General features: G+C 48.4%; 1 protein-coding gene across 1 annotated transcript in view; it reads left to right on the top strand.

Moving 5' to 3' along the window:
• Positions 1-23,861, top strand: part of ppp2r3a (protein phosphatase 2, regulatory subunit B'', alpha) — a 55,298-nt gene that overhangs the window by 14,133 nt on the left and 17,304 nt on the right. Inside the window, exon 2 of the mRNA XM_035610259.2 lies at positions 16,446-19,963. Within this exon, the coding sequence (XP_035466152.2) occupies positions 17,228-19,963 (2,736 nt within the window). The 5' untranslated portion in view covers positions 16,446-17,227. The remainder of the gene's footprint in view (positions 1-16,445; positions 19,964-23,861) is intronic.

Raw genomic sequence — 23,861 nt, forward strand, 5'->3', positions numbered from 1 at the left:
AGGCCCGCGTGGGCCGACCGCTCCTGGGAACCATGAGTGGCTTTTTTAGAGGTCAGGTCCTCGGGGACGGCCTTGGACTGTGTTGTTGCTGTTGATAATCTCACTCCCACAGTTCTAGGGCCAAGACACACACACACACACACACACACACAATTTGGAAAATCACGTCACTGCTGGGTAAAAACTTTCTATTAACATAATGTCTATATTTAGGAAACTCAAATATAAAGCAGTTCTTTGTGTTTCCACTCTCTCTCTCTCTCTCTCTCTCTCTCTCTCTCTCTCTCTCTCTCTCTCTCTCTCTCTCTCTCTCTCTCTCTCTCTCTCTCTCTCTCTCTCTCTCTCACACACACACACATGCACACACACGGCTCACATGTTTCCAGCCTTGATTACGTTCACATGACCCGGAGGATCAGATAGTGCATGTGCGGTACGAGCTTGACACACATCGGGGCATCAAAACACATGGAAGCTGAAGTTCAGAGATTGTGGAGCGGAGCCAGGAAAATCACAACAAACGGACTCACTCTTCCTCCTCCGTCATCCCTCCGTCATCTGCCCTTTCAGTCGCACAGGGAACATTTTGGGACTTTGTTGTTCCTTATTTCCTTGATTTCTCTTTTTCTTCTTCTCTCTCTCTCTCTGGCAGACTCCTTACAATCATTATACAACACGTCATACACCCGGTATTGATTTTTTAATTTAGCGGATGATAATATGCAGATTTCCTTTTTCTGTCCTGGTAATCATCTCATAAATGTGTCTTTTTTTTGTAATGACCGTTTGCACATCACTAATATGATCTGAATTTCACATCTTTGCCTTTTTCTGATCTGTAAAAGTTGATCAGATAAAGTGAAGGCTTGAATTATCTCTGCCAAGGAGTTCATGTTTTCATCTGCATTTTATCATGTGACAAAAAAAGATTAACCGAGAAAATAATCAACTGCTGAATTCTATAATTCCTTTGTACCTATTTGTGTAAGACTCAAACCTGGGAACTAGCTGATGAAAACCCCTCCCCCCCCCTTTTTGTTTCTCTAAATTAAAGGATGACAGCAGTTGTCCCCACCACATGAAGCAACAGTCCGATCCACATCAGCTTGTTTCTGTTGCGCTCACGGAGATCCGATGGCACATTTTCTGGCGTGCATGGTTATAAGGAGGGCAAAGGAGGTGAAGATTGAAGTTGGGTGTTAAGATTCATCCTGAGGCCGGCCGTCAAGAGGGGAGGAGGTATCTGAGGTATCCATCATAGATAGAATCAGGGGGGGGGTGCAGCTTACGTTACCCCCGGGCGCCAGGGCTTACAGCTCAGGGTGCCAGCGTCGGCCTCCGCCTGCCCTCCTTTACACCCGACCCCAACACGCACACCTACAGAATATCAATCACACACCGAAGCGCCGTCGGACTGCTCTCATGTTGTAATGGTCCGCGTTTGAAGTCCTCCGTCTTTTGTTTTTTTTCTCGGCCCGTCGCCAGGAAACCCAAAATCCGCCTGGTCTGGTTATGATGAAGAAAGGGGACGATGATGGATTGCACATTAGACGGGGTAAAAAAGAGAATTCTGAGGTGAAGGGATGACAAATGTTCACTCTCTTCTGCCCTTTTTTTTTTCTCCCCTTCTTCGGCCTTGTCGTTTGTCCTTGTTGCTGCCATTTTTGTCCCGGAGGATTTTCCTTGTGGGGTGGGGGTGGGGCTCAGCGATGTGGGGTTGTGCGTAGCTCCAAGCAAAAGGAATTTTTTTCTTCTCAGCAAAATGTCAAAAATCTCCCCCCCCCCCCTTTCTGTATTTCTAAGAATGATGGACTTCCTCAATTCCACTCTGTTAAGTCAGAATATCTGCTTAAAACCCAGAGTCTTAATCCCAAACAGTGCAGTTTGTGTCAGCTGAGATGACGGGAAGCTTTTAAAAAGACTCGCGACGAGTGACTGATGCTTTTTTGAAATTAGCGACCACTTCCCCAAAAGAAGATAGGATCTTTGGTCCTAGCGTAATACAAAGGCCCCTAAGGCTTTTTGAATAGATCATTATAGCCAGAAGCTCCTCTCTTGACTTCATAATGAGGGGGGGGGGGGAATGGGAGCCCATTTCCCAGAGGTTTACTGACTCCTGACTTCAAAGGCCAACACAGTCTCACTGTCACTGCTGCTGGAGCTGCCAAATCCTGAGGGATCAGAAGTGTAAGTGTGTGTGTGTGTGTGTGTGTGTGTGTGTGTGTGTGTGTGTGTGTGTGTGTGTGTGTGTGTGTGTGTGTGTGTGTGTGTGTGTGTGTGTGTGTGTGTGTGTGTGTGTGTGTGTGTGTGTGTGTGTGTGTGTGTGTGTGTGTGCGTGCGTGCGTGCGTGCGTGCGTGCGTGCGTGCGTGCGTGCGTGCGTGCGTGCGTGCGTGCGTGTGCATATCCAGTTGTGAGGAATTACACCTCAAGACTCTTCCATGTGATGCCACTTATGTCAATATGACAAGCATACAGTTGGATGAGCCACTCGGACTCGTTGCTCTTTGTTTTCTGACAACCTGGATCGTGGAGATAAGAAGAACAATTATTCACTCCAATCCGATATTGACGTGTGGTACCGGTTTCAGCCGGTTGGCTTTTTTACACAGCTGAGGCGTAAGCAAGAGAAAATGGAGAAAAACTTTCTCACTGAGTCTTTTCATTTTTCTATACAAGAGCACTGGCACGTTGACCTTGAAGAGGATGCCTTTTTTTTTTTTTTTTAAGCATTGAAATGTGATTAAATTTTTTCAAGTATGCATGATTTATTCAGGAAGAGTTTGCAAAGTAAACGCACACTTTTGGTGCAGTCGCGCGGGTGGGATCCGTGGACCTTTCGCTTGCTCGTATGCGAGCGTACGTGACCCTTTGTTGCGCGCGTGTGTGTGTGTGTGTGTGTGTGTGTGTGTGTGTGTGTGTGTGTGTGTGTGTGTGTGTGTGTGTGTGTGTGTGTGTGTGTGTGTGTGTGTGTGTGTGTGTGTGTGTGTGTGTGTGTGTGTGTGTGTGTGTGTGTGTGTGTGTGTGTGTGTGTGTGCGCGTGTGTCTCACTGCGGACAGATGTGAGGCACGGAGGACGTGGACGATTTGGCAGCGCGCGGGCGGGATGACTGTGTGTCTGTCTTCTCTGGCTGCCAGGAGTGCAGTAACACTGACTGGAAAATCTGGATTCAGACTGCCTGCCTCATTTTTTTATGGACACACACGCACGCACGCACACACACACACACACACACACTCCGTCTCATTTACATTTATAGTATTAGCTGGCAGCTAATAGTAAGAAGAAAGACACCCACACGCCTGCTCAACATAAAGCATTTACTGCCTTTTCAACTTTTATGGGCGTATTCACACACACACACACACACACACACACTGAAGCTCTGAGTTATACGCCAGTGACGCAATGCCGTCATACCGAATGTATTAAGGATCTGAGGCAGACTTGACTTGACTTGGGTTTAGTTGAGAGAGCGGAGCTACTTCTTACTGCGTGCGTGCGTGCGTACGTGCGTTGCGTGTTGCACCACTCCAGATAAGGCAGAGCCAACAGGGCTGCTGACCTTCCCCTGACCTACCTTTCACAGCCACAATGCAACTCATATTAGCTCAACGACGATGATATCCAGTGCACGCCGCCTTTTCCTGTTCACCTCGCTTTTCTCCGACTCTCGGGGTAGATTTCCGCCCATGTGAATGACACACTATGTACGTGGCGAACTCGCGCCATCTTTTGCTGCGTTCTTCACGCCGGGTGCGATCGGCCAATTTGGGCAAAAATGTCCGAACCCAATTTTCGGGAGATCTTGTTTTTAAAAAAAAAACCCGGCAAAAACCTATCATCTGGGATTTAGGTCTTATAGTGTTGTCATAAAGCCCCAAATTGTTTTGTTACTTTCCCCCCCTGGTGTTAAATGTGGCCTTCCAGGCCAGTCGCTTTTAGTTCTTGACTCTACACGGTCACTTGCTTATGATGCAGTAATAGTCTATAATTGACATCACTGTTGGCAGTCAGCGTGAGTGTGTATACGTGTGCGTGTGTGTGACTTGCTGGGCTATTGGTCAGTGTGTTAGTACGATAAACTGTGACAGTAGTGAGTGTCATGGTCCAGGCTTGCAGCCAGTTCGAGCCCTAGTAACAGCACAGCGTTCCCACTCTGCCTTTGAACTGCTGCTATGCTGCTATAATGAGGGAATGCTCTTTTCTAAGCCGCAACCCTAGGGAGACTGTGTGTGTGTGCGCGCGTGTGCGTGTGTGTGTGTGTGGCATGGTGAGTCATACAAGCTGTGGCCATTGTCTTTGTATTCTTGACATGCTGGTCTTGTTATTTTCCTCAGGTGACAGAACTGTGTGTGTGTGTGTGTGTGTGTGTGTGTGTGTGTGTGTGTGTGTGTGTGTGTGTGTGTGTGTGTGTGTGTGTGTGTGTGTGTGTGTGTGTGTGTGTGTGTGTGTGTGTGTGTGTGTGTGTGTGTGTGTGTGTGTGTGTGTGTGTGTGCGTGCGTGCGTGCGTGCGTGCGTGCGTGCGTGCGTGCGTGCGTGCGTGCGTGCGTGCGTGCGTGCGTGCGTGCGTGCGTGCGTGCGTGCGTGCGTGCGTGCGTGCGTGCGTGCGTGCGTGCGTGCGTGCGTGCGTGCGTGCGTGCGTGCGTGCGTGCGTGCGTGCGTGCGTGCGTGCGTGCGTGCGTGCGTGCGCGCGCGTGCGTGTGAATGTATGTTGCCCCTGGGCAGATTCTTTCCACATATACAGCACCGTCTCACATGAGATCACCATGTTCGTTCTCCTTTTTTTGATTTGGCCTGCAAGACTGGGCGGACTGTCAAGAAGTTGTGTGCGTGTATTATGTGCATGTCGTGCGTGCGTGCGTGCGTGCAATGACAGCGGAGACAGGTATAGGCCCCTCCTCAGGTCTCTGTTAAGTCCTCGGTTGACATTATTGCAGTCTAATAAGCTGTACTGGAGTCAGCTCATGTAGTAAATCTTTGCCATTGTGCTGCCATATTACAAACAGATGTACACACGCCCCCACACACACACACACACACACACACACACACACACACACAGAAACACGCGCACACATGCAGCCTGCAGCTATATTTAGGAGGCAGAAAAACACCCTGTGCCTCTCCTTCTCTTCTTATGTTTACTTTAAATGTGCGGTGAGACCAAACCTCGTTGGACAAACAAGCTCTTTTCATTCTGTCTTATCATATTATTCCCATTCTGCTTGTTTTATTCTGCTCTCTTATTTCTTTTCTCTTTGCCCTTCTTCTACTTTACCTCCCCTCCATTCAACATCTTCTGCCTCACCTGTTGCCTCTTGTTCTACACCAGATATTTCCCACTTTTTTTTTTCTTTTTTTTTTTTTGCTTCTCTTCATCGTTCACCTTTCAAGTTCATCGCTAAGTTTAAGTCTGTCATTGTTCCTAACATGTAGCAAACCAGATATACCGGCCGGGCAGTTACATACTGTAAATCAAAAGTGAGCTCAACATTAAAGGTGGGTCTGTTGCAACCTATTTCAATGTTTACTCCCTTAACCTTGTCAAGGTGCCGAGGTTTGAACTCAGGAAGAGTTGGTGCGACCATCTCCTGGCCAGATGTTGTACGCTGGAACAATTGAAATTTGAGATTGTCCCAATCGCAGCCGGCCAGCTCTGAGCTTCTCTAAAAGTCTAAAAAAGCACTTTTGCGCGGATGCAGCCATGTGGACTCATGTGTGCATAACATCCCAGACCTCGACTGCGGCGTTCTGTACACGAGGGCCTGCTTCTCATTAGGGAGAAGTCTAGACCTAAACCTTCGGCTTAGCCGCTGTGCCACAGCCACACGCTCAGCTAAAGCCACATCCCTGCCAGAGCCTGTATGCGCTTGGCAATATGCTGAGGGGCTTATGAAAAACCCTGCTGTGTGGGCTGATGTCTCAAACAGATGGAATTTGATGTCAAGAAAGGGACCAGCAAGGAGGGATGGATGGAGGAGAGACACTGTAAGTATTTATCTTCCCCGGCGCTGAGGGAGGCGAAGGGTTTGATCCACAGGGGGAATTTAAGCAGGACGAATTAAGATAAAGAAGCGTCGATCGAGACATGAAAGATTGAAGAAGAGGAGAGGGAGAGAGGACAAGGGGGAGAAAGTTTGAGTGGCGACAATGGGCCGGATCGCTTTTAGGGAGGAGAGGTGAGTGATGGGCCCAAAAGGTGCAAAACCGGCCCCTTCCCTGAGGATAAGGTTGTGTGTGTCCGAGACACTGAGACACCCCCCCCCCAAAAAAAAAAAAAAAAAACGTGCACATGTACGTTCCCTGAGATGAAGGGGCAGCCGGACATTTGACCGTGGGCAGCGACCAGGGTCACATGCACAAACACAACTCCAAGAATAGACCCTAAACTCTAGGGAAGAAAATAACCCAGTTACAGAGGATGTGACATTTGTGTGTGTGTGTGTGTGTGTGTGTGTGAGAGAGAGAGAGAGAGAAAAGGCAAGAGAGACTTGTTGATTTTTCCTTCTCCGTGTTAATACATTTATTTGCGAGGTTACAGGCTTATAAATGAACAATTCCAGTCACTTTCTTTTCCAGTCACTTTAATTAAACCCATAAGCTGTTTATCATCTATTAAATCTTCACGTGGTGTCTTTGTGCCCACAAATTTGCCGTCAGTTGAGGCTGCGTTCCGCGCGGCCGCGGGATTAATCGAAGGCGGGGAGGGGGCGTTGAGGGAGAGTCCAAGTTTATGGTCTTGTTTGTGTGTCGGGTTGTAAATAACCCCTCTTTACAGGCTTAAAGTGACAGCTGGCCCCAAGTGCCACGGTTCGGTCCTGCCGAAACTTCACTGTTCAGCGAGACTTGGCTCCCATAGGCCCCGTCAGTGAAAGGCTCCTATGACGGAGAAGAAATAACAATAACTGTGTATTACGTGGCTCGGAGACAGGGTCCTTCGAGGTAGACGGAAATCCACTAATAGTGGGGATAATTTAGAGGACTGCTGGGATGACTTACACCAAATTGCCGCCGCGGCGAACATCGTGGAACTCTTGATTAGAGGGTTGGTTGGAGCCAACGGTCAGCGAGAAGTAGCAGCATGAGGTGTGTGGACCATCAATCTTGCAGATTTATTTGAGCCGCTCCACGTTCAGCGTGCAGAAGGTGGAAAGTATTGTAGAGTCTCGTAAAGTCCTCTCGGAGATACTGTAGCTGCCACGTCTTGTTGTTTAATCAAATGCTTATTAAAAGCAAATGGGGAAAAATGGGCCTCTAGTTATGCAAAAATGTGTCGAGTCAGGAGCAAATTGATTTGGTTGTAGATTCCTGAAGAAGTTCCACCGCTCGTCCAAGACGCTCCTTCAGTTCAAATCAGCTCCAACTTCTCAAATGTGATGATAGTCTAACGTCCACGTGTTAACATCCCTTCAACTGGTCCTTTTGATTGGAAGATTCATAAAAACAGCAGTAGGGAAAAAACATTTTACGGTATAAGTGATCAGTGGATTCATTCATAAAATCTGAAAAAAATGAATTGGCCGTTGCGACGCTAATTTGGACGATCGTGTTAATTTGCTCCGACTTGAAAATGATACGAGAGCTGGAGATGTCGGGGCAGGAGAGGGGATGAGGAACATGTGACTTTTTGGCGAGGCCGCACATCAAAGTCCGGATTTAGATGTGGTTTTGTGTGTGTGTGTGTGTGTGTGTGTGTGTGTGTGTGTGTGTGTGTGTGTGTGTGTGTGTGTGTGTGTGTGTGTGTGTGTGTGTGTGTGTGTGTGTGTGTGTGTGTGTGTGTGTGTGTGTGTGTGTGTGTGTGTGTGTGTGTGTGTGTGTGTGTGCGTGCGTGCGCATGTGCGCGCACGGCGGCAAGATAAGGAGGGATGAGTCAGTGGTGGATCGGAACACGATGACTCTCCTCACCGTCTCCGTGACGATGGGCCATGGCGACAGGGGTTTGCGGTTAGAAACCCTAATCTGCTCCTCATATGACCCTCTGATGGACAGGGACAGCAGTCAACACACACACACACGCGCGCGCACACACACACGCACACGAGCGATAGATGGCCCTCAGACTAGTTAGTCTGGCCTCAGTGCTCCAGTCTAAACATGGTCTTATATGGCTTTCTTTAAAAATCTGGAGATCTCTAGTCCTTCCCTGATTATAAACACATTGTCCTGCTGCCTACATGCAACTGCCCAGTGAACACAAACATGTCTGGAATATACGTCATGTTTCGAAACGTCGTCATGAGTGTGAAAATGTATGTTTTTTTTATGTCTCCCCGTGATATTGTGTCTATGTCTTTAAGACGCTACTTTTCGCACATCCAGATTTAATTTCCCCGGCAGCAAGAATGTGGCTAATGTTTTCATGTGTACTGTGTATCTCACATTTCATAAATTGAAAGAGTTGGAGTCAACATTCTATACATCTTTTTCCACATCTCCCTATACCTGCGATTTCTTTTTAGCTGCATTGATTTACGCTGGAATGATCTACGTATACATGCTGCCTTTTTGAGCAGGTAATTGTGACAAGGACATCGTGACATCATATCAATAAGAACTTGTTTTCATAAATCTCTTGTGACGATGCTTGCTCCATCTGTGTCTCTCCTGCTTGTGCCTCTTCCTCTCTTTCTCCTGTCACCCTCACTAGTCATGTGGCGAGTGTGTGTGTGTGTGTGTGTGTGTGTGTGTGTGTGTGTGTGTGTGTGTGTGTGTGTGTGTGTGTGTGTGTGTGTGTGTGTGTGTGTGTGTGTGTGTGTGTGTGTGTGTGTGTGTGTGTGTGTGTGTGTGTGTGTGTGTGTGTGTGTGTGTGTGTGTGTCATGCCACACCTCCTCACTGGACACCTCTCACCAAACATCGAGACTTAACTGGTGGCTCCCGCATCACCGTGTTGACGGATGCTCACTGTGATTACTCTGATTGTTTATTATATTTCAGCACAATATCCCGGATGGAGAAGTGCGTGCGTGCGTGCGTGCGTGCGTGCGTGCGTGCGTGCGTGTGCCTTGAGCGGTCCTGCTCTTTGTGTTACACTTTTATGATGTTGTCTGTTAGTGTAAAAAGCTCTCTGGTATCCCGGGAATGTCTGAGCCCAGAACTTTCTGGAACGAGTCATTCTGCTCCGAGACTGAGATTGGATCTGGTTCTGGCTCCATGTCGTCTGGTTTTGTTCTACTTCTCTTCCTTTTTAAGGCTCTGAGCGTGCCTGAAACACTCATCCCCTCATAATTAATAGTGTTACCCCCTTTCCTCTTCCAAGGATAGATAGATACTTTATTTGCAGCAACGACCACAAAAGCCTCAACAGACATAACCAACACGTACACCTACATTGCACCTTGAAGCAGCTCGAGAAATGACAGAGGTAGACATTTTTTTGAACATGTTTAAAATGTGAATTTTAGTTGTCATATGGCTGTCAAGCTTAACGAGAGTGTCTCTGACAACCAAGTTTCACCAGAGACGTCCCTGGGCTGATCGGAAACATCGGTGTTGAGGTAGATCAAGGAATATTACGTCTGTTGTATATACATGCTCCATTGAAACTCTGGAAACCGAAATAAACAGCATCCCGCCAATCGTCGGCCTGTTAAGCTGAAAGTGGAGCTGTGTTATGTTTCTGTAAGCTATTAAATTACTCAGGGTGGACCAGGGCGCAGATGCTGCTGTTGGCTGAGAACTTGAGTATTTTTATTCTCATGCTGTGGATAAAAAGCGGCTTTCTAAACTTTGTCTTGGTCTAAGTTTGCTGTAGGAGAAAATGAATTTGGGCTCAGTTTTATTAAAATGTGGATCGAGAGAATCAGCCACACGTTTTTCACGTCATAGAGAAACAGTGTGTGGACCTCATTCTATTCGGCGGCTGTCTGGTCGCCGTGGTTGGTGGAAGCTGGTTCGCCTTTGGGTCTGGGTCACCTACTGTAGGTGGTGGCAGGAATAAACAGTTGACTGGCTGAATCCAGGTCAGCTGTCATTGTGCATTACAATAGATCTTCTTGTGTGTCCTTCGTCTTGTGTAATAGTGTGTGTGTGTGTGTGTGTGTGTGTCTGTGTCTGATGTCCTATTTGTGTTACTCCATGATGTGCATTAGCAGAGGGCGACCAAAAGCATGACATCACCCAAAATGTGCTTTTTTTTTTATAAAAACGGCACCGGGTCATAGTGAGCTCCAGGCAGGGCAGGATGGACAGTGTGTGTGTGTGTGTGTGTGTGTGTGTGTGTGTGTGTGTGTGTGTGTGTGTGTGTGTGTGTGTGTGTGTGTGTGTGTGTGTGTGTGTGTGTGTGTGTGTGTGTGTGTGTGTGTGTGTGTGTGTGTGTGTGTGTGTGTGTGTGTGTGTGTGTGTGTGCCCGTGCTTGTTTGCTGTCACATGCATGTTTTTATCTGCATGTAAGTGTTGTGCGGGGAATGAATTTATTCATGTACTTCGTCATTGGCGTCCCTGCACTTATGGGTGTATACCAATCGTTCCCCACCTTAAATTTCATTGGTATCTGAGTTTGTGTCTGCAAAAGTGTGCGTGTGCTTGCGTGTGCATGATCGAGACTGTGTGTGTTAGCCTTATAAGGCCAAGCCGTTTTGACCAGGAAACATTTAAGGATAAGAAAAGATGTGAGTCACTGCTTTCCTTCATCGACTCAGAAGCACAAAAACATCCTGCTGCCCTAAACACAATCCCTCAGGGGATGTATTGTGTTTTTTTTAAATTTGTGAGTGTGTTATGTACATGCAGGTGTGTGTGTGTGTGTGTGTGTGTGTGTGTGTGTTCTGTGTAGTTTTGTTCCTAATGAGGTGCTCAGCTATTCACACACTGCCCACCTTCCTGAGACATGTGAGGAGCGCCGGGGGAACAGCTGTTACAGCGCTGTGGGAGTCGAGCTGTGGAGGAGCCCCTGTGCCATCTCAGGAGCGTGTGGCCAGTTAAAGAAAAGCAGGAAATAATTAAGCAAAGAAAAGAGGGAGTTCTTTTTAGAGTAAGAGAACGGAGAGGGATGTTAAAAAGCTGACAAAAAAGTCAGTAATGAGACAATGAGAGTTTCGCTGTTGAATCGGAAGGTGGAAGATTTTCATCTCCATTTAACATAGCAAATTTCTATATTAATTAACACCATTAAAAGAAACGCGCTCTCCGTCTCGTCGCTCCGTCTGTGGAAAACTCTGAAAATGCCTCCACACGGTGATTTTTTTTAAATAAAACTTTCCCTAAAGGCCCAGACCTGCCTGCACGTAGCTTAATCCAGTTCAGCCCCGACTGCTTTTCTGACCTATAAAGGGCGGTGCCATGATTCTGGGGTGTGCTCCATCAAGCCTGCAGACGTGGTTTCATCATGAACAGCTGTGTGTGTGTGTGTGTGTGTGTGTGTGTGTGTGTGTGTGTGTGTGTGTGTGTGTGTGTGTGTGTGTGTGTGTGTGTGTGTGTGTGTGTGTGTGTGTGTGTGTGTGTGTGTGTGTGTGTGTGTGTGTGTGTGTGTGTGAGTGTCTCCGGAGTACAGTGATTTGTGTTCGCAGCAACCTGGGTCTCTTCCAGACAATAAGTTTGGCAGACGTAACAAGAGATCCCCCAAGTCTCTGCCAGACGCACAGACACAGCCACATGCTCAGCCCCCCCCCCCTCCCCCTGTAATACTCAGTCTTGCAGCTTTCCAAACCTCAGAAAGCTCAGAAAGCACCTGAGTGCTTGTCGTCCATCCGTTTAGGGACGTTCTTTGTCCACAGATGTATGACTAGGGTTATATATTCCTTGCTACTTGAAAACCTACGAACACCTTAACCATACGGTAATCTTTAGTTGTTAAATATCCCCTCTGATTTTCTTCTTTCTCCAGCCAGTGTCTTGGCTCATCCACACACGTCTGGTTCCTTGCTTGTCTCTAAGTGGAACCTGCCAGGGCCTCAGAACTCCAGCCCTCCTCCTCAAGACAGACTAATGACCCTGTGCATCTGGCACTGTCAACAGAAACCTCCTGCTATGTTTTATATATTACATTTGAAACTTATTGGACCTCGAGCTCCGCTCCATCATTCAACGGAAAGGGGAAAGTGAGCGAAAATGATGGAAGGTGGAGATGTTGTGTTTGTAGGATTCGAACCTGGAGTCACGGGGAGGTCGTTTTTACCTTGTTTAAGGCTCATTTCAGATTTATGTATTGAAATTCTCCGATCTATCTGCCAAATTAATCTTTTGGTTGCCGTTTTTCATCGGCACAAGGAACACAATTGTTTCTCCTCTTCCTGTTTTGGACAGTCTCGCTGCCAGCTGGGCCATCTTTCTTCCTTCTTTCTCAGTCTGACTGTCTCTGCAGCTGCAGCTGACACACACAAAAATGATGGTAATTGAAGTGTGGCCCGGGTTTGACAAGGACAGAGCTGTCTGCCAGAGCATCCATCTATCTGTCTGCCCCTCTGTCCATCTGTCTGTCCGTCTGCCAGAGAGACGGATGATTGATGCGGAGCTGATGAACAAAATCCTGCTACAGAAAAAGTTTGGCTCTATTTGCAAGAGACTGTGAAGTGCGCGCGCGTGTGCTTGCATGCATGCGTGCGTGTGTGTGTGTGTGTGTGTGTGTGTGTTCATGTGTGTGCGTGCGCATTCAAACAGGCACTTTATGAAATCAGAGTAAATTATGCATGTGAAGATTACAGAACGAAGCAGAGAAGTGGGTCAGAACTGCGGTTAGTTCATGAGACATTTGTAAAGATCAGAGTGCGGGTGGGGGGGGGGGGGGAAGTGGGAGAGAATGAGATGAACGAAGAAAAGGAGGAAGGGAAGAGAAGAGAAGATGGAAAATGGCTTAAAATTGACATTTTTAACAAGTGATGAAATGTATTTATGTGCCTGTTGATGAGACTTGCAATTGGATGAATTTCATTTCCACCAGGCTTTTTTTTGTGTGTTTCCTCGTGTGTGTGCGTGTGTGTGTGTTTGTGTGTGTGTTTCTCAGAGGAGAGTAATGTTGCACATAAAGCCCCAGTAATCCCTCCTTTGTTGCTACTGTTGTCCCTCATTGTGGGGCAGAAGTCAGTACCCACAGAGCAGCCAGTCTCTCTCTCGGCTCTGCTCTCTGTTCAGTATGTGTGTGGCGTAGCCGAGCTCTCGCTGTTCTCGCTGTGTGATGTGCATCGAGCTCTCTGTGTGTGTGTGTGTGTGTGTGTGTGTGTGTGTGTGTGTGTGTGTGTGTGTGTGTGTGTGTGTGTGTGTGTGTGTGTGTGTGTGTGTGTGTGTGTGTGTGTGTGTGTGTGTGTGTGTGTGTGTGTGTGTGTGCGCGCGTGCATACATACAGTGAGTGGACTAGTATAGACGTGTTCCCACTCCGAGGGGAAATGTTTGGCGTTACTATTAGGGCCCTCTTTTTCACAAAGACCCACTTCCCCTGGGAGGCCCCCCTCGGCCCCTCGTTGTGTTCCCTGTTGACATATACATGCTCACACATGCATGTAGCATAAATTGCAGGAAGTACACAAGCTCGTTGCTGATGCACGCTCACACACTCACACACTCACACACACGCACACATGCGCAAACATACTTTTAATGGTTGGTTTGAAAGTTGTGACAGAAGTGGCCTCCAGTGATTAAGTGCTTCCTGGTGAAGGTCAGTTTGAAGGCAAGACTTTTTTAGACTGGGGGACGAAGGCAAAAAAGAGAGGGGGACATTGAAAGAATGGGAAGGTTAGAGGCGAAAAAAGGAGCAAGGTTGTCACAAATAACCTAATTTTCTCTCAGAGTCACTGAACCCAATCAACCAGTCCACCTCCACGTCTCTCCCCTTGTTCCGCCTTTAAGGTCAGAGGACGCAGAGAGCAAGAAAAGCGTGAAAATAGTAAAGGGAAATTGGCGAAGCAAAGGATGAAGGGTACAAATGAGAAGCACCGCCAACTGCATTAGGGTGCCCTTTGTTGAGAGTTCACCAAAAAAAGCAAGGAGGTTTGGTCAAAGACGAGTTTCAGCCCGATGAAAGTTTTCATTCGAAAAATAGACCGACTTGCTCCCGGAGTCAAGATGTAATGTGAGTCACCGAGAGTTTAAGTTTCTTTCTTTTTTGTGTTATGTTTTTTCTCCAAACGCCAAAGCACCGGAAAAATATACCTGCATCTTTTTCACGTCCAGAGACGTTCCAGATTAAAAGCTGTAAGCTTTGGCTTGTCGAGAGTGAAAGCTGATACCAGCTCCCATTCTCCTCTGACTCGCCCGTAAAATACATCCAGAGGAGAGAAAAAAAACAAAACGGTGCTCCCACTAAATCAGGACAGAGGTTGAAAAACGCTCCACAGAATGTGTGTGTGTGTGTGTGTGTGTGAGCTCACCAGTGAATTATATCTTTCTGTACTGTATCTGCCAGTTAGGCATGTGCAGGCACTCATGGGTGTGTGTGTGTGTGTGTGTGTGTGTGTGTGTGTGTGTGTGTGTGTGTGTGTGTGTGTGTGTGTGTGTGTGTGTGTGTGTGTGTGTGTGTGTGTGTGTGTGTGTGTGTGTGTGTGTGTGTGTGTGTGTGTGTGTGTCTGTCTGTCTGTCTGTCTGTCTGTCTGTCTGTCTGTCTGTCTGTCTGTCTGTCTGTCTGTCTGTCTGTCTGTCTGTCTGTCTGTCTGTCTGTCTGTCTGTCTGTCTGTCTGTCTGTCTGTCTGTCTGTCTGTCTGTCTGTCTGTCTGTCTGTCTGTCTGTCTGTCTGTCTGTCTGTCTGTCTGTCTGTCTGTCTGTCTGTCTGTCTGTCTGTCTGTCTGTCTGTCTGTCTGTCTGTCTGTGTGTGTGTGTCTGTGTGTGTGTGTCTGTGTGTGTGTGTGTGTGTGGAGGTTGTTCAGTGTTATAAACACCATTGGAGTTTGTTTACATGCTCAGTATCACTTTGGGAAGCTGTTGTTTACTATGATATATACACGGACACTAAGTGTGTGTGCAGCGAGGACAAAGAAGAGAGCCTGGACATGTGAGCGTATCTGTTGGGATTTCAAGTGCAGCCTGCCAGGGAGTGTAATTTTCCCACTCAAGAGTCTGATTGAGCAGCATCCAGCTGTCAGCGTGTGTGTGTGTGTGTGTTTGTGTTTGTGTTTGTGTTTGTGTGTGAGAGAGAGAGAAAGGAGGGAGAAAGTGAGACAGGGAGATGAGGTGACCGCCTGTTGTCTCCGTACAAAGTCTTAAAAGTTGTTTTTCCAGGTGGCACGAGCTCCCCTCCCCAACCTTTCCAGCTGCCCCCACATCCCCCCACCCACGACTCCCACCAATCATCCCTCCCACCCTCCCTCCCCACTCGCTCCTTTTTCACACTTTTACGTCAGAAACACCCCGGCTGCACAATTCCGCGGAGAGCCTCGTACAGATCACGGTCTTCTACTCGGGAGTTGTGCAAACCTCTCAGTGTTGTTCTTTCTTCCGGTGGTTATTCTGAAAATGCTGCATCCCCACAGCTATGCAGTCCTGAACTCATACCAACCCTATCAGCTCTGCGTCTGTGTTTTCATGAGTGCCTGAATGTATGTAAATATAGTATACATGGGCAAGTCATGGGCGGGACAAAGCCCTGAAGTACAGTGTGTGTTGTCCATGTGAAGGAGGCCAGAATGAAGAGGGAGACAGAGGAATCAAAATCAGTAATAAAGACGCAAAGGCAACCAAATCGAATTGATAGAGAATGAAACAGAAACACAAGTGAGAGAGTGATGCTGAAGAATGAGGAGAAAAAAAGAACTCCCTCGTGGAATATTTTTTCACTCTTTCCACGTCCTTTAAATCATTTTACCATTCAGTCTCACAGTATTACTGACCACTGCGTTCAGCTTCTTGTCAGACTCCGTTAGTTCCTGGTATGTGGCGTGTTACTTGTTTTCACATTTTGCGTCACTTATTTTTACCGCATATAAATGCATCACCAGTATGAGCTCTTTTTATTTTATTTTGAAAAAAGTTTGAAATCCTTGAAGCAAAACTTTATTGAAACTGAAATCTGTACAGTGTTTTGCTTCTACCCCCCCCCCCCCATATACAGGGCCAGAAATGTGAAAGCAACAGGTGTTTTCTCTTTTCACCACACCTGCCTGTGTTTTCACTGAGTCATGATTTGTCAGCGGCGTTCGGGAAAAGTATTGGAGATGAAAGGAGTCGTCGTGTCTCCTTTTTTTTCTTCTGCTCAGCCTGTTCAACTCGCCGTTCTTCTGTCTCCTGTTTCCCCCTTTTTCTTATCGTGAAGTGTGTGGTTGTGGATTTGAGGTTGACGTGGAAGGAAGCTGAGTGCAGTTTTGCATGTTGTTGATGACAAAAAGCTTAAGAACCCCGTATCAACTGTCATCGGGAGGATAGCTGGAGGGTGTATTGCACACACGTGGCTCCATATTTAGGCACACGAATGTATCCACGCCTTGCTTACTGTCTTAATGATTCACTTTCTTTTTTTCTGTTTTTCTTTTCCCCTCATTCTCACCCTGTCTCCTCCCTCCCCCCCTTTTCCTGTCTCGCAGGCGGTGCCCTCCTGTCAGAGACGCACTCTCCCTCTGACACATGGTTGACAGTGGGACAAGGAAGAGGCGAGCGAGACGGCACCGGGGTGACACAGACCCAGACAACCGCTCGCGGAGAGAAGGAGACGGTCGGCCATCTGCGGTTGGTCCCCTGCTATTCTGCAGCTGTGCCCGATTTCGGCTCCTTTCGCAACTTGGAAGGACAAAGACACACCGAGCGAGATAAAGGGGGCTCTTCATCCGTCTGATGAGCCCAGACTGGGGCAATGTTAAAGCCTCACTGGCCTCAGATTAAGCCCTCGAGGCAGCTTCTGATAAGGGACGGGTGATAACCCAGCTGGATGTTCCGCTGTCGCCATCCTCCACGGCTATCATTAGTGTCTAATGAGCTCGAGAGGAAACGGAGAAGGTGCCTGTGGAGAGAGGAGGAACCGTACAGCTGTTGTAAAGAGGCCCCGAGATCTCTGACAAGGAATTATTTGCCTCTGCAAGAGAGTGGAACCCTTTAAAGATCTCTCGGATCAGGTCAATCAGGTCTTGATTGCCAGCCTCTTTGCGTTTTTGCTCCATCGTTGTGCTGTATTTCTTTAAAAATGCAGACAGTCCTTTTCCCTCTCAAGTGAAAGAGTTTCTACAAAACACTTTAATCCATTGTGAATTTTTTTTTGTTAGTAATATATATATATAAATATATATATATATATATATATATATATATTTTTTTTTTTTTTACACGTTGACATTACTCTGAGCTTCCTATGCCCTGAGGCACACTGGTCACCATGGCAGCAGCCTATCGCATAGTGGTGAGCAGTGTGAGCTGCTACAACAGTGTGGTAGTGGACCGCCGCACTCACTCCCATGCCGTGCACTACTGCTCGGGGCCATGCGGGGCGCTGTCCCAGGGTCTGGACTGTACTGTCGCTCACCGCGGCACCTGCTCCGAGCTGCTCGTTGCACCTGACCCTGTGTACACTGACACGAGCAGCTCACCCGTGCACTCCTGTAATGTGATCACCCAGCAACTTCCTAACCATGGTAAAATTAGTGTTGCCATGGATACGAGTTATAACGGTGGCCTGGAGAGGGCGGACAGCAGCGGCAATTTGTCTTTAGGGGAGGACAGCCCCACATGGCGAGGTAAAAAGACTCTGAGTTGCGCGGCATCGACTGGGAACCTGAGCTGCTCGAGCAGTCTGAAGGACATAACCGAAGAGGCCATCAATCTGGCCAGTGGTAAGCTCAAAGAGTTTTCTTTTGACAAGCTCCGCCTATCCTCCTCCAGCCATGTCACCCTCCGGAAAGGTCGTAAAGTCCGGCCAGACTCTTTTAGCCGACGCTCCACTGACCTGGAGATCGTCTACGGCCACTTCACCTCTAACATCACCACCAATGGCATCACAAACGGCACGGCCACTTCTAATGATGAGAACATGCCACCATTCATGCTGGGGAAAGGGCCAGCACTGGAGGAGACAAAGCAAAAGGGCAACTTGGGCACCTTGTCGGCCATCACCAAAGCAGGTGGTGGCTCAACAAGCAGCCTGTCAAGTTTTGGGTCACTAGACCAAAGTCTGAACACAGTGGCCTCCCTGTACCGCAGCACTCTGGGAGAGGAGAACCTGATTGCCCGTCTGCTGGAGAAAACTCGAGCTGAGGCGGGCACCGGGGGAGCAGGCGGGGAGGACATCCGAGCCTGCCTTGACATCCTCCTTAAATGTTCTGAAGACCTAAAGAAATGCACTGACATCATTAAGCAGTGCATCAGAAGTAAAGCTGGTGGAGGGCCAGCGGATGGAGGAGCCAGTCCCGACAGCGTGTATCGGGCCGTGATGACCCGACTCAGCACCTATCTGAAGCGACTGCCCCTGGAGCTGGAAGGCATCGGCAGTTTGGGAGGCAGCGTGCAGGGAGGTCAGGCTGCACCCGGGAGTGGCCACAGCGATTTGGCTGAGCTGGTCAACACACTTCACTCCATCCAACAGGGACCTTACTCTCCGATATTTGGCAATGAGCAGCCTCCTCGCTATGAGGATGTGGTGCTGTCACCTCCCATCCAAAAAATTCTTCCTCGTTCTGCATCTTCAACTCCCTCCCCGCTTTCCTCTACCTCCTCATTGTCCTTGAAGTCAGACTCCATCCACACCAAAACAGTCCAAAGCTCCCCATCCAGAACCAGTTCCCTCACCAATGGACTACAGCATTCGCATTCTTCCATCACACAACACTCACTCTCTCCGCCATCTGTCACCTGCTCCTCCAGCTCCTCTCCAACGCAGTCTCCCTCCCCTCTTCGTACCTCCCCAACCCCGCCATACACACACACTCCTCCAGCTTCCCCCATGGAGGCTCTTTATATTGAGGAGGAGGAGGCAGATGTGGGCAAGACACCAGAACAAATCTCACTACAGACACTCACTCCGACCAGAGGGGTGAACACTATCCAGAACAAAAACGGGACTGTGTTAGGTCAGCACATGAACCTGTCCCAACCACACACACTGCATAATTCTTTAAATACTTTGCCAGCCAGCACTGGCTACAGCCCCACTGCCTCACTAACAGTCTCAGCGCCCAAAGCTGTGTCACACAGGAATGATGACATTGACAAGCTGCTGATGGACTTGGAGAATCTTTCTCAGAGTATGAGTCACCCCAGAAACAATGAGCCTCCACTTCCAGCCAAGACGAGGAAGAGAGAGGGCGGCCAGGGGGTCACGTCCAATGAGGCCCTCACTCAGCAGAAAATGTCCCAGTTCCCAATCCCGAAGCCAGCTAGCCACTTGGCCATGAACGGCCCTGGCTCCAGGACTTCTCCGAGTCTCACTCCTCCCCAGGGAGAGAACAGCGAAGCTGGGGAGGAGGAGGATGGGGCACTCCTGCTTAGGATCCTTGAAAGCATTGAGAGTTTTGCCCAGGAGCTGGTGGACTCCGGGGCGGGAAGCTCAGGGAGTGCTGAGAGGAAATGTGGGAAGGAGCGGGAGGTCATGAGGCTCTTGCAGGATACACTGGCCACCACGGGCAGAGCTGATACCCCTCTGATCCCGGAGAGCACAAACCCACCAGCCGCTGCTCCCACTGCCCCGTCTATGCACACAAATGCAGTCCCGGCTATCCCGCCTAAAAACTCCCTGGCAAATACACTTGCAGTTTCACCTGCACCGACGCCTGTACCTACAACATCTGAACTTTTGTGCAATGCTACGTCCGAACCTGCCCCTAAACCTGCTCCTCATGTTGTCCCCGAACCTGTGCCTACTCCCATACCCGAGCCTACAAAGGAGGAAACACACAAAGTTACACAAGCCTCCCCAGGTGACCTCCCTGATCCTGCAACATCTGTACCTGCAAGCTTTCATTCTTCCACACATTCAGTTCACCTCACACCCGCGGCTGCCCCTGTTGCCATCCCCACCGCGGCGGATACAAGAGATGCTGTCACTGCTGTCGGTGACCCTGCCGCTGTGAGAGACACTGGTTCGACCCTACTCATCCAGCAGACTCCGGAGGTGATTCGAGTGAGTGACACACAGACACACAAAAGATTAAAACTAGTGACAAATGCACAAGATAATGGTCAGCCAGAGCGTCAACCTGACAATTGCGGAACAGTGCCATCTTACTGTATTGCAGCTGCACAACATGTGATTTTATTTGCACAAGCAGTTAAAAATTCCTTTTGGAAAATAGACATTAGTGAACTATTTGTCTTTGTGTCTGGCGAGTCTGGCTGAAACAGTGGCTCGCTGATTCTGGTATGAGGAGTACGGTACCACACAAAGCTACTGGCGGAGGTGTCTCGAGTCCAATTGTCTTTATTTGATTTTGATCAGCATCCTGTGCAGCTTTGATCGAATTCACATTCACTCTAGTTGCACAGTGCAGTGGTTAAATATTGTTTTGAAAGTTGACTTATTGTGTTACTTCAGCTGTAAGGTTAACATGCAGAAGGGTTTATATATATATATACAAGAAGTAAATAGGCAGTCTGAGAAAATACTTTTTGAGTTTTTCATGCGTGCCTTAGTAATGTTGTAGATTGTTGCTAATTTGACTTTGAGTCTCTATTGCCTCCGATGTGTGTCGTATCAAGTGCGCAGGCGAGATTTTTTATTGCTCTAGCACAGCGGGATCGATGTCGCTGTAATTGATGGGCCGTGATGAATAGTATTCATTAACTGCAACGAACACGGCGATACAGTTTCCCTATCTGCGCTCGGATACAAAGGCTGGTGCTCTGAATCATGGAAAAGAACAGCTCATCATTGTGTTAGGAGCGGCTCTTTGTTGACTTTACCCCGGTTTGAAACTTGTGTTTTGTATTGTGTGTGTGTGAGTGTGTGCTCTTCTTGCCTCACTGGGGAATATTTAAAGGTAATCTAGGGTTATGCTACAGAGACGGAGACAGCTGTGTGTGTGTGTGTGTGTGTGTGTATGTGCGTGTGTGTGTGTGTGTGTGTGTGTGTGTGGTGACACTGCAGTGAATAAACTCAGAGGGGGGGGGGGATCCTCTGTCTGTCTCTGGTGTAGCACATTGTGGATTTAGGTAATTATGCCTGACAGACAACACATTAACGCTGGCACATGGTAGCAAATCATTAATGTTGCCAGTTTTTCTCTCTCCCTGCCTCATCCCCCCTCCTTTGTTTTTCTTTCTCACTAATTTGCGTACTGTTCTGCTCTCCCTTCATCCCTCCTTCTCAGCACTCCTGCCACAGATTGTATGTGTGTGTGTGTTTGTGTGTATGTGTGTGTATTTACTGAGCTGTGTAACCTTATGCCCTGCTGATATGTAGGGCACCTATTTATGAGGTTACCATGGTAGCTGCCATAGTCAGAACAGAACAGCAAGCACCCGAACACATCATTACACCATCTCTTTCCTCCTCCATCCTCTGACTGCCTTCCCCTCCTTCCTCTCTCTGTTCTGCTCCTTGTCTCTCTCATCCTTTGTAATTTCTTGCCATCCTTGAATTTTGCATTTATTCTCTGCAGTTTATTCCTTTTTTTCCTGCATCTGGGTGATTTCTGTTTGTCCTCTCGGTGTCCTGCTTTCACCTGCGGTTAACGAGGTGGTCTACGTTGACCACCACTTCTCATCATCGCCTGCGATTGGCTGCGACGTTATTTTTGGAGCGGGGAATAACAGTTGTTGCCGTGTGGAGGGCAGAGCAACCCAATAAGAGGTGCTGATTGGAGCCCAGCGGGGGGATGGTTGAAGGGCGGGGCGAGGTGAGGTGAGGCGGGGTTTGCGGGTCGGCGGGGTGTCTGTTGGCACACTGAGTGTTAACGGTGTCGTTACCCTCCTCCTCCTCCTCCTCCTCCACCCTTGGCAGAGTTAGGTGTGAGGGAGACCTAAATCTGTCCACCCCTCTGTACTATGGCATCCCGCTAACAGACGCACTGTCGCCACAGTGTAAATGGACCTGCGTGTGTGTGTGTGTGTGTGTGTGTGTGTGTGTGTGTGTGTGTGTGTGTGTGTGTGTGTGTGTGTGTGTGTGTGTGTGTGTGTGTGTGTGTGTGTGTGTGTGTGTGTGTGTGTGTGTGTGTGTGTGTGTGTGTGTGTGTGTGTGTGTGTGTGTGTGTGTGTGTGTGTTTTTGCCCATCCAGGCTTTCTTACATGTCCAGGTGTTCATACAGCATATATGTGTTCATGCACATGTAGGTGCATGTAGGTGTATTCATAAGGTGAATATGTGTGTTTGACCAAGCATTTGTGTGTGTGTGTGTGTGTGTGTGTGCGTGTGTGTGTGTGTGAGTGTCTGGCTGTGTGTGTGTGTGTGTGTGTGTGTCTGTTGTTTGTTGGCCTAAGGGTAAGTTGACTCCATGCTACTGTGGGTCACAGCTGAGTTTGGGAATAGCTCTCTGACACCCAATACGAACTCTGGCACTCTGGGAATTATGCTAATATTCCTCGGCGCCAACCCCGCCCCCCTGCCCGAGTTGCACATTAAACTGCCAATCAAACTGTAAACAAGGCAAGCCCCCCCCCCCCTCACACACACACACACACACTCATGTGATAAAATTGCCCTTGCGCACTACACACAGCTACTTACGCGCTCCACCTTGGAGATTTGTTGCCGCGTTTCGACGGCACCGCTTTGGCTTTGATGGGAAGTTGTGTTAAGCCCCCTCTGAGATGACACTGGCATCAGGCAGCAGCATCCCGATGTGTGTGTGTGTGTGTGTGTGTGTGTGTGTGTGTGTGTGTGTGTGTGTGTGTGTGTGTGTGTGTGTGTGTGTGTGTGTGTGTGTGTGTGTGTGTGTGTGTGTGTGTGTGTGTGTGTGTGTGTGTGTGTGTGTGTGCGCGCGTGTGTGTGTGCGCGAGTGCACACATGTTTATTGTTGATTCTGCTGCTGACAGGCTAATACAGGGCTTTCTACACCTATCAAAGCAGACCCATTAATCTCCATGGAGACAAGGAAGCCAGCTGATATATATCAGGGGAGGGTCCACGGCAGTCGAACTCCGAGCGGCTCAGGAGTGATGCTGGGGGGGGGGGGGGGCGACTAAATCCGTTTGTGATACTTCAGGAGGTCGATGGCCTTCCGCTGACAGTCGGCCTCTCTTCTGTCTGTCTCTCTGTGAAATGCGAGGCCAGACATTTGAGAGCATGTTTTCCCTCTATACCTAGATTTGGCCTGAATGTTTTTGTCTCGGAGCTCCACGTGATTCACAGGCACATGAAAACACTCCACTGCATCCAGAGCTGCCAGGCTGACGGCTTTATTAACCCGCTGCTGATTTGAGTGGTTTTGTTCCTACGAGGCTACAGTCACACTGGTTAGTCAAGTGAGGACTTGTTTGCAGGTTTTCCCTTCAGGAAACTCCGGAGGATGTGATAGAGCTCCCCTCTTCACTTTGTCCTCGTAACTGGTAACATATCCACTGATGGATCGTTTTTCAGTCAAGAAAATGACCTATGGCCAACATGCTGTAGTCAAAAGACAGATCTGAAGAGTGTACCGACCATGAGACAGTTTCTACCTTGCGTTCTGGTCCTTTCCAAATGTAAAGCACATGTGATGAAAGTGGAATCAGTTTGTGGATATGCCTTTGTGTCATATCCACATGTGGAAAGTGAACTGCTGATGTTTGAGACCATCTGCTCCTTTATCTTGGGTGAAGAACATTTTGAAAACGGATGGAAGCAGCACTGGAGATAAGTGTGGAGACAGAGAGGAAATGGAAGGAAGGCAGGAAAGCCATCTGAACCAACCTCCATGCAGAGACAGCAGGGGGAGTTGGCTTAGAGAAAGGAGGGATTCATTCATTTGGAGTTTGAGAAGGAGATGAGAAAAGAGAAAAAGAAAGTGATGGTGGTGCTGTGTGTGTGTGTGTGTGTGTGTGTGTGTGTGCGTGTGTGCGCGTGTGTTGTGGGGGGGGGGTGCAGTTGTTGACTCTGGGTTGAG

Source organism: Scophthalmus maximus, chromosome 15 (genome assembly GCF_022379125.1).
Source record: "Scophthalmus maximus strain ysfricsl-2021 chromosome 15, ASM2237912v1, whole genome shotgun sequence".
In the NCBI taxonomy this organism is placed as follows: Eukaryota; Metazoa; Chordata; class Actinopteri; order Pleuronectiformes; family Scophthalmidae; genus Scophthalmus; species Scophthalmus maximus.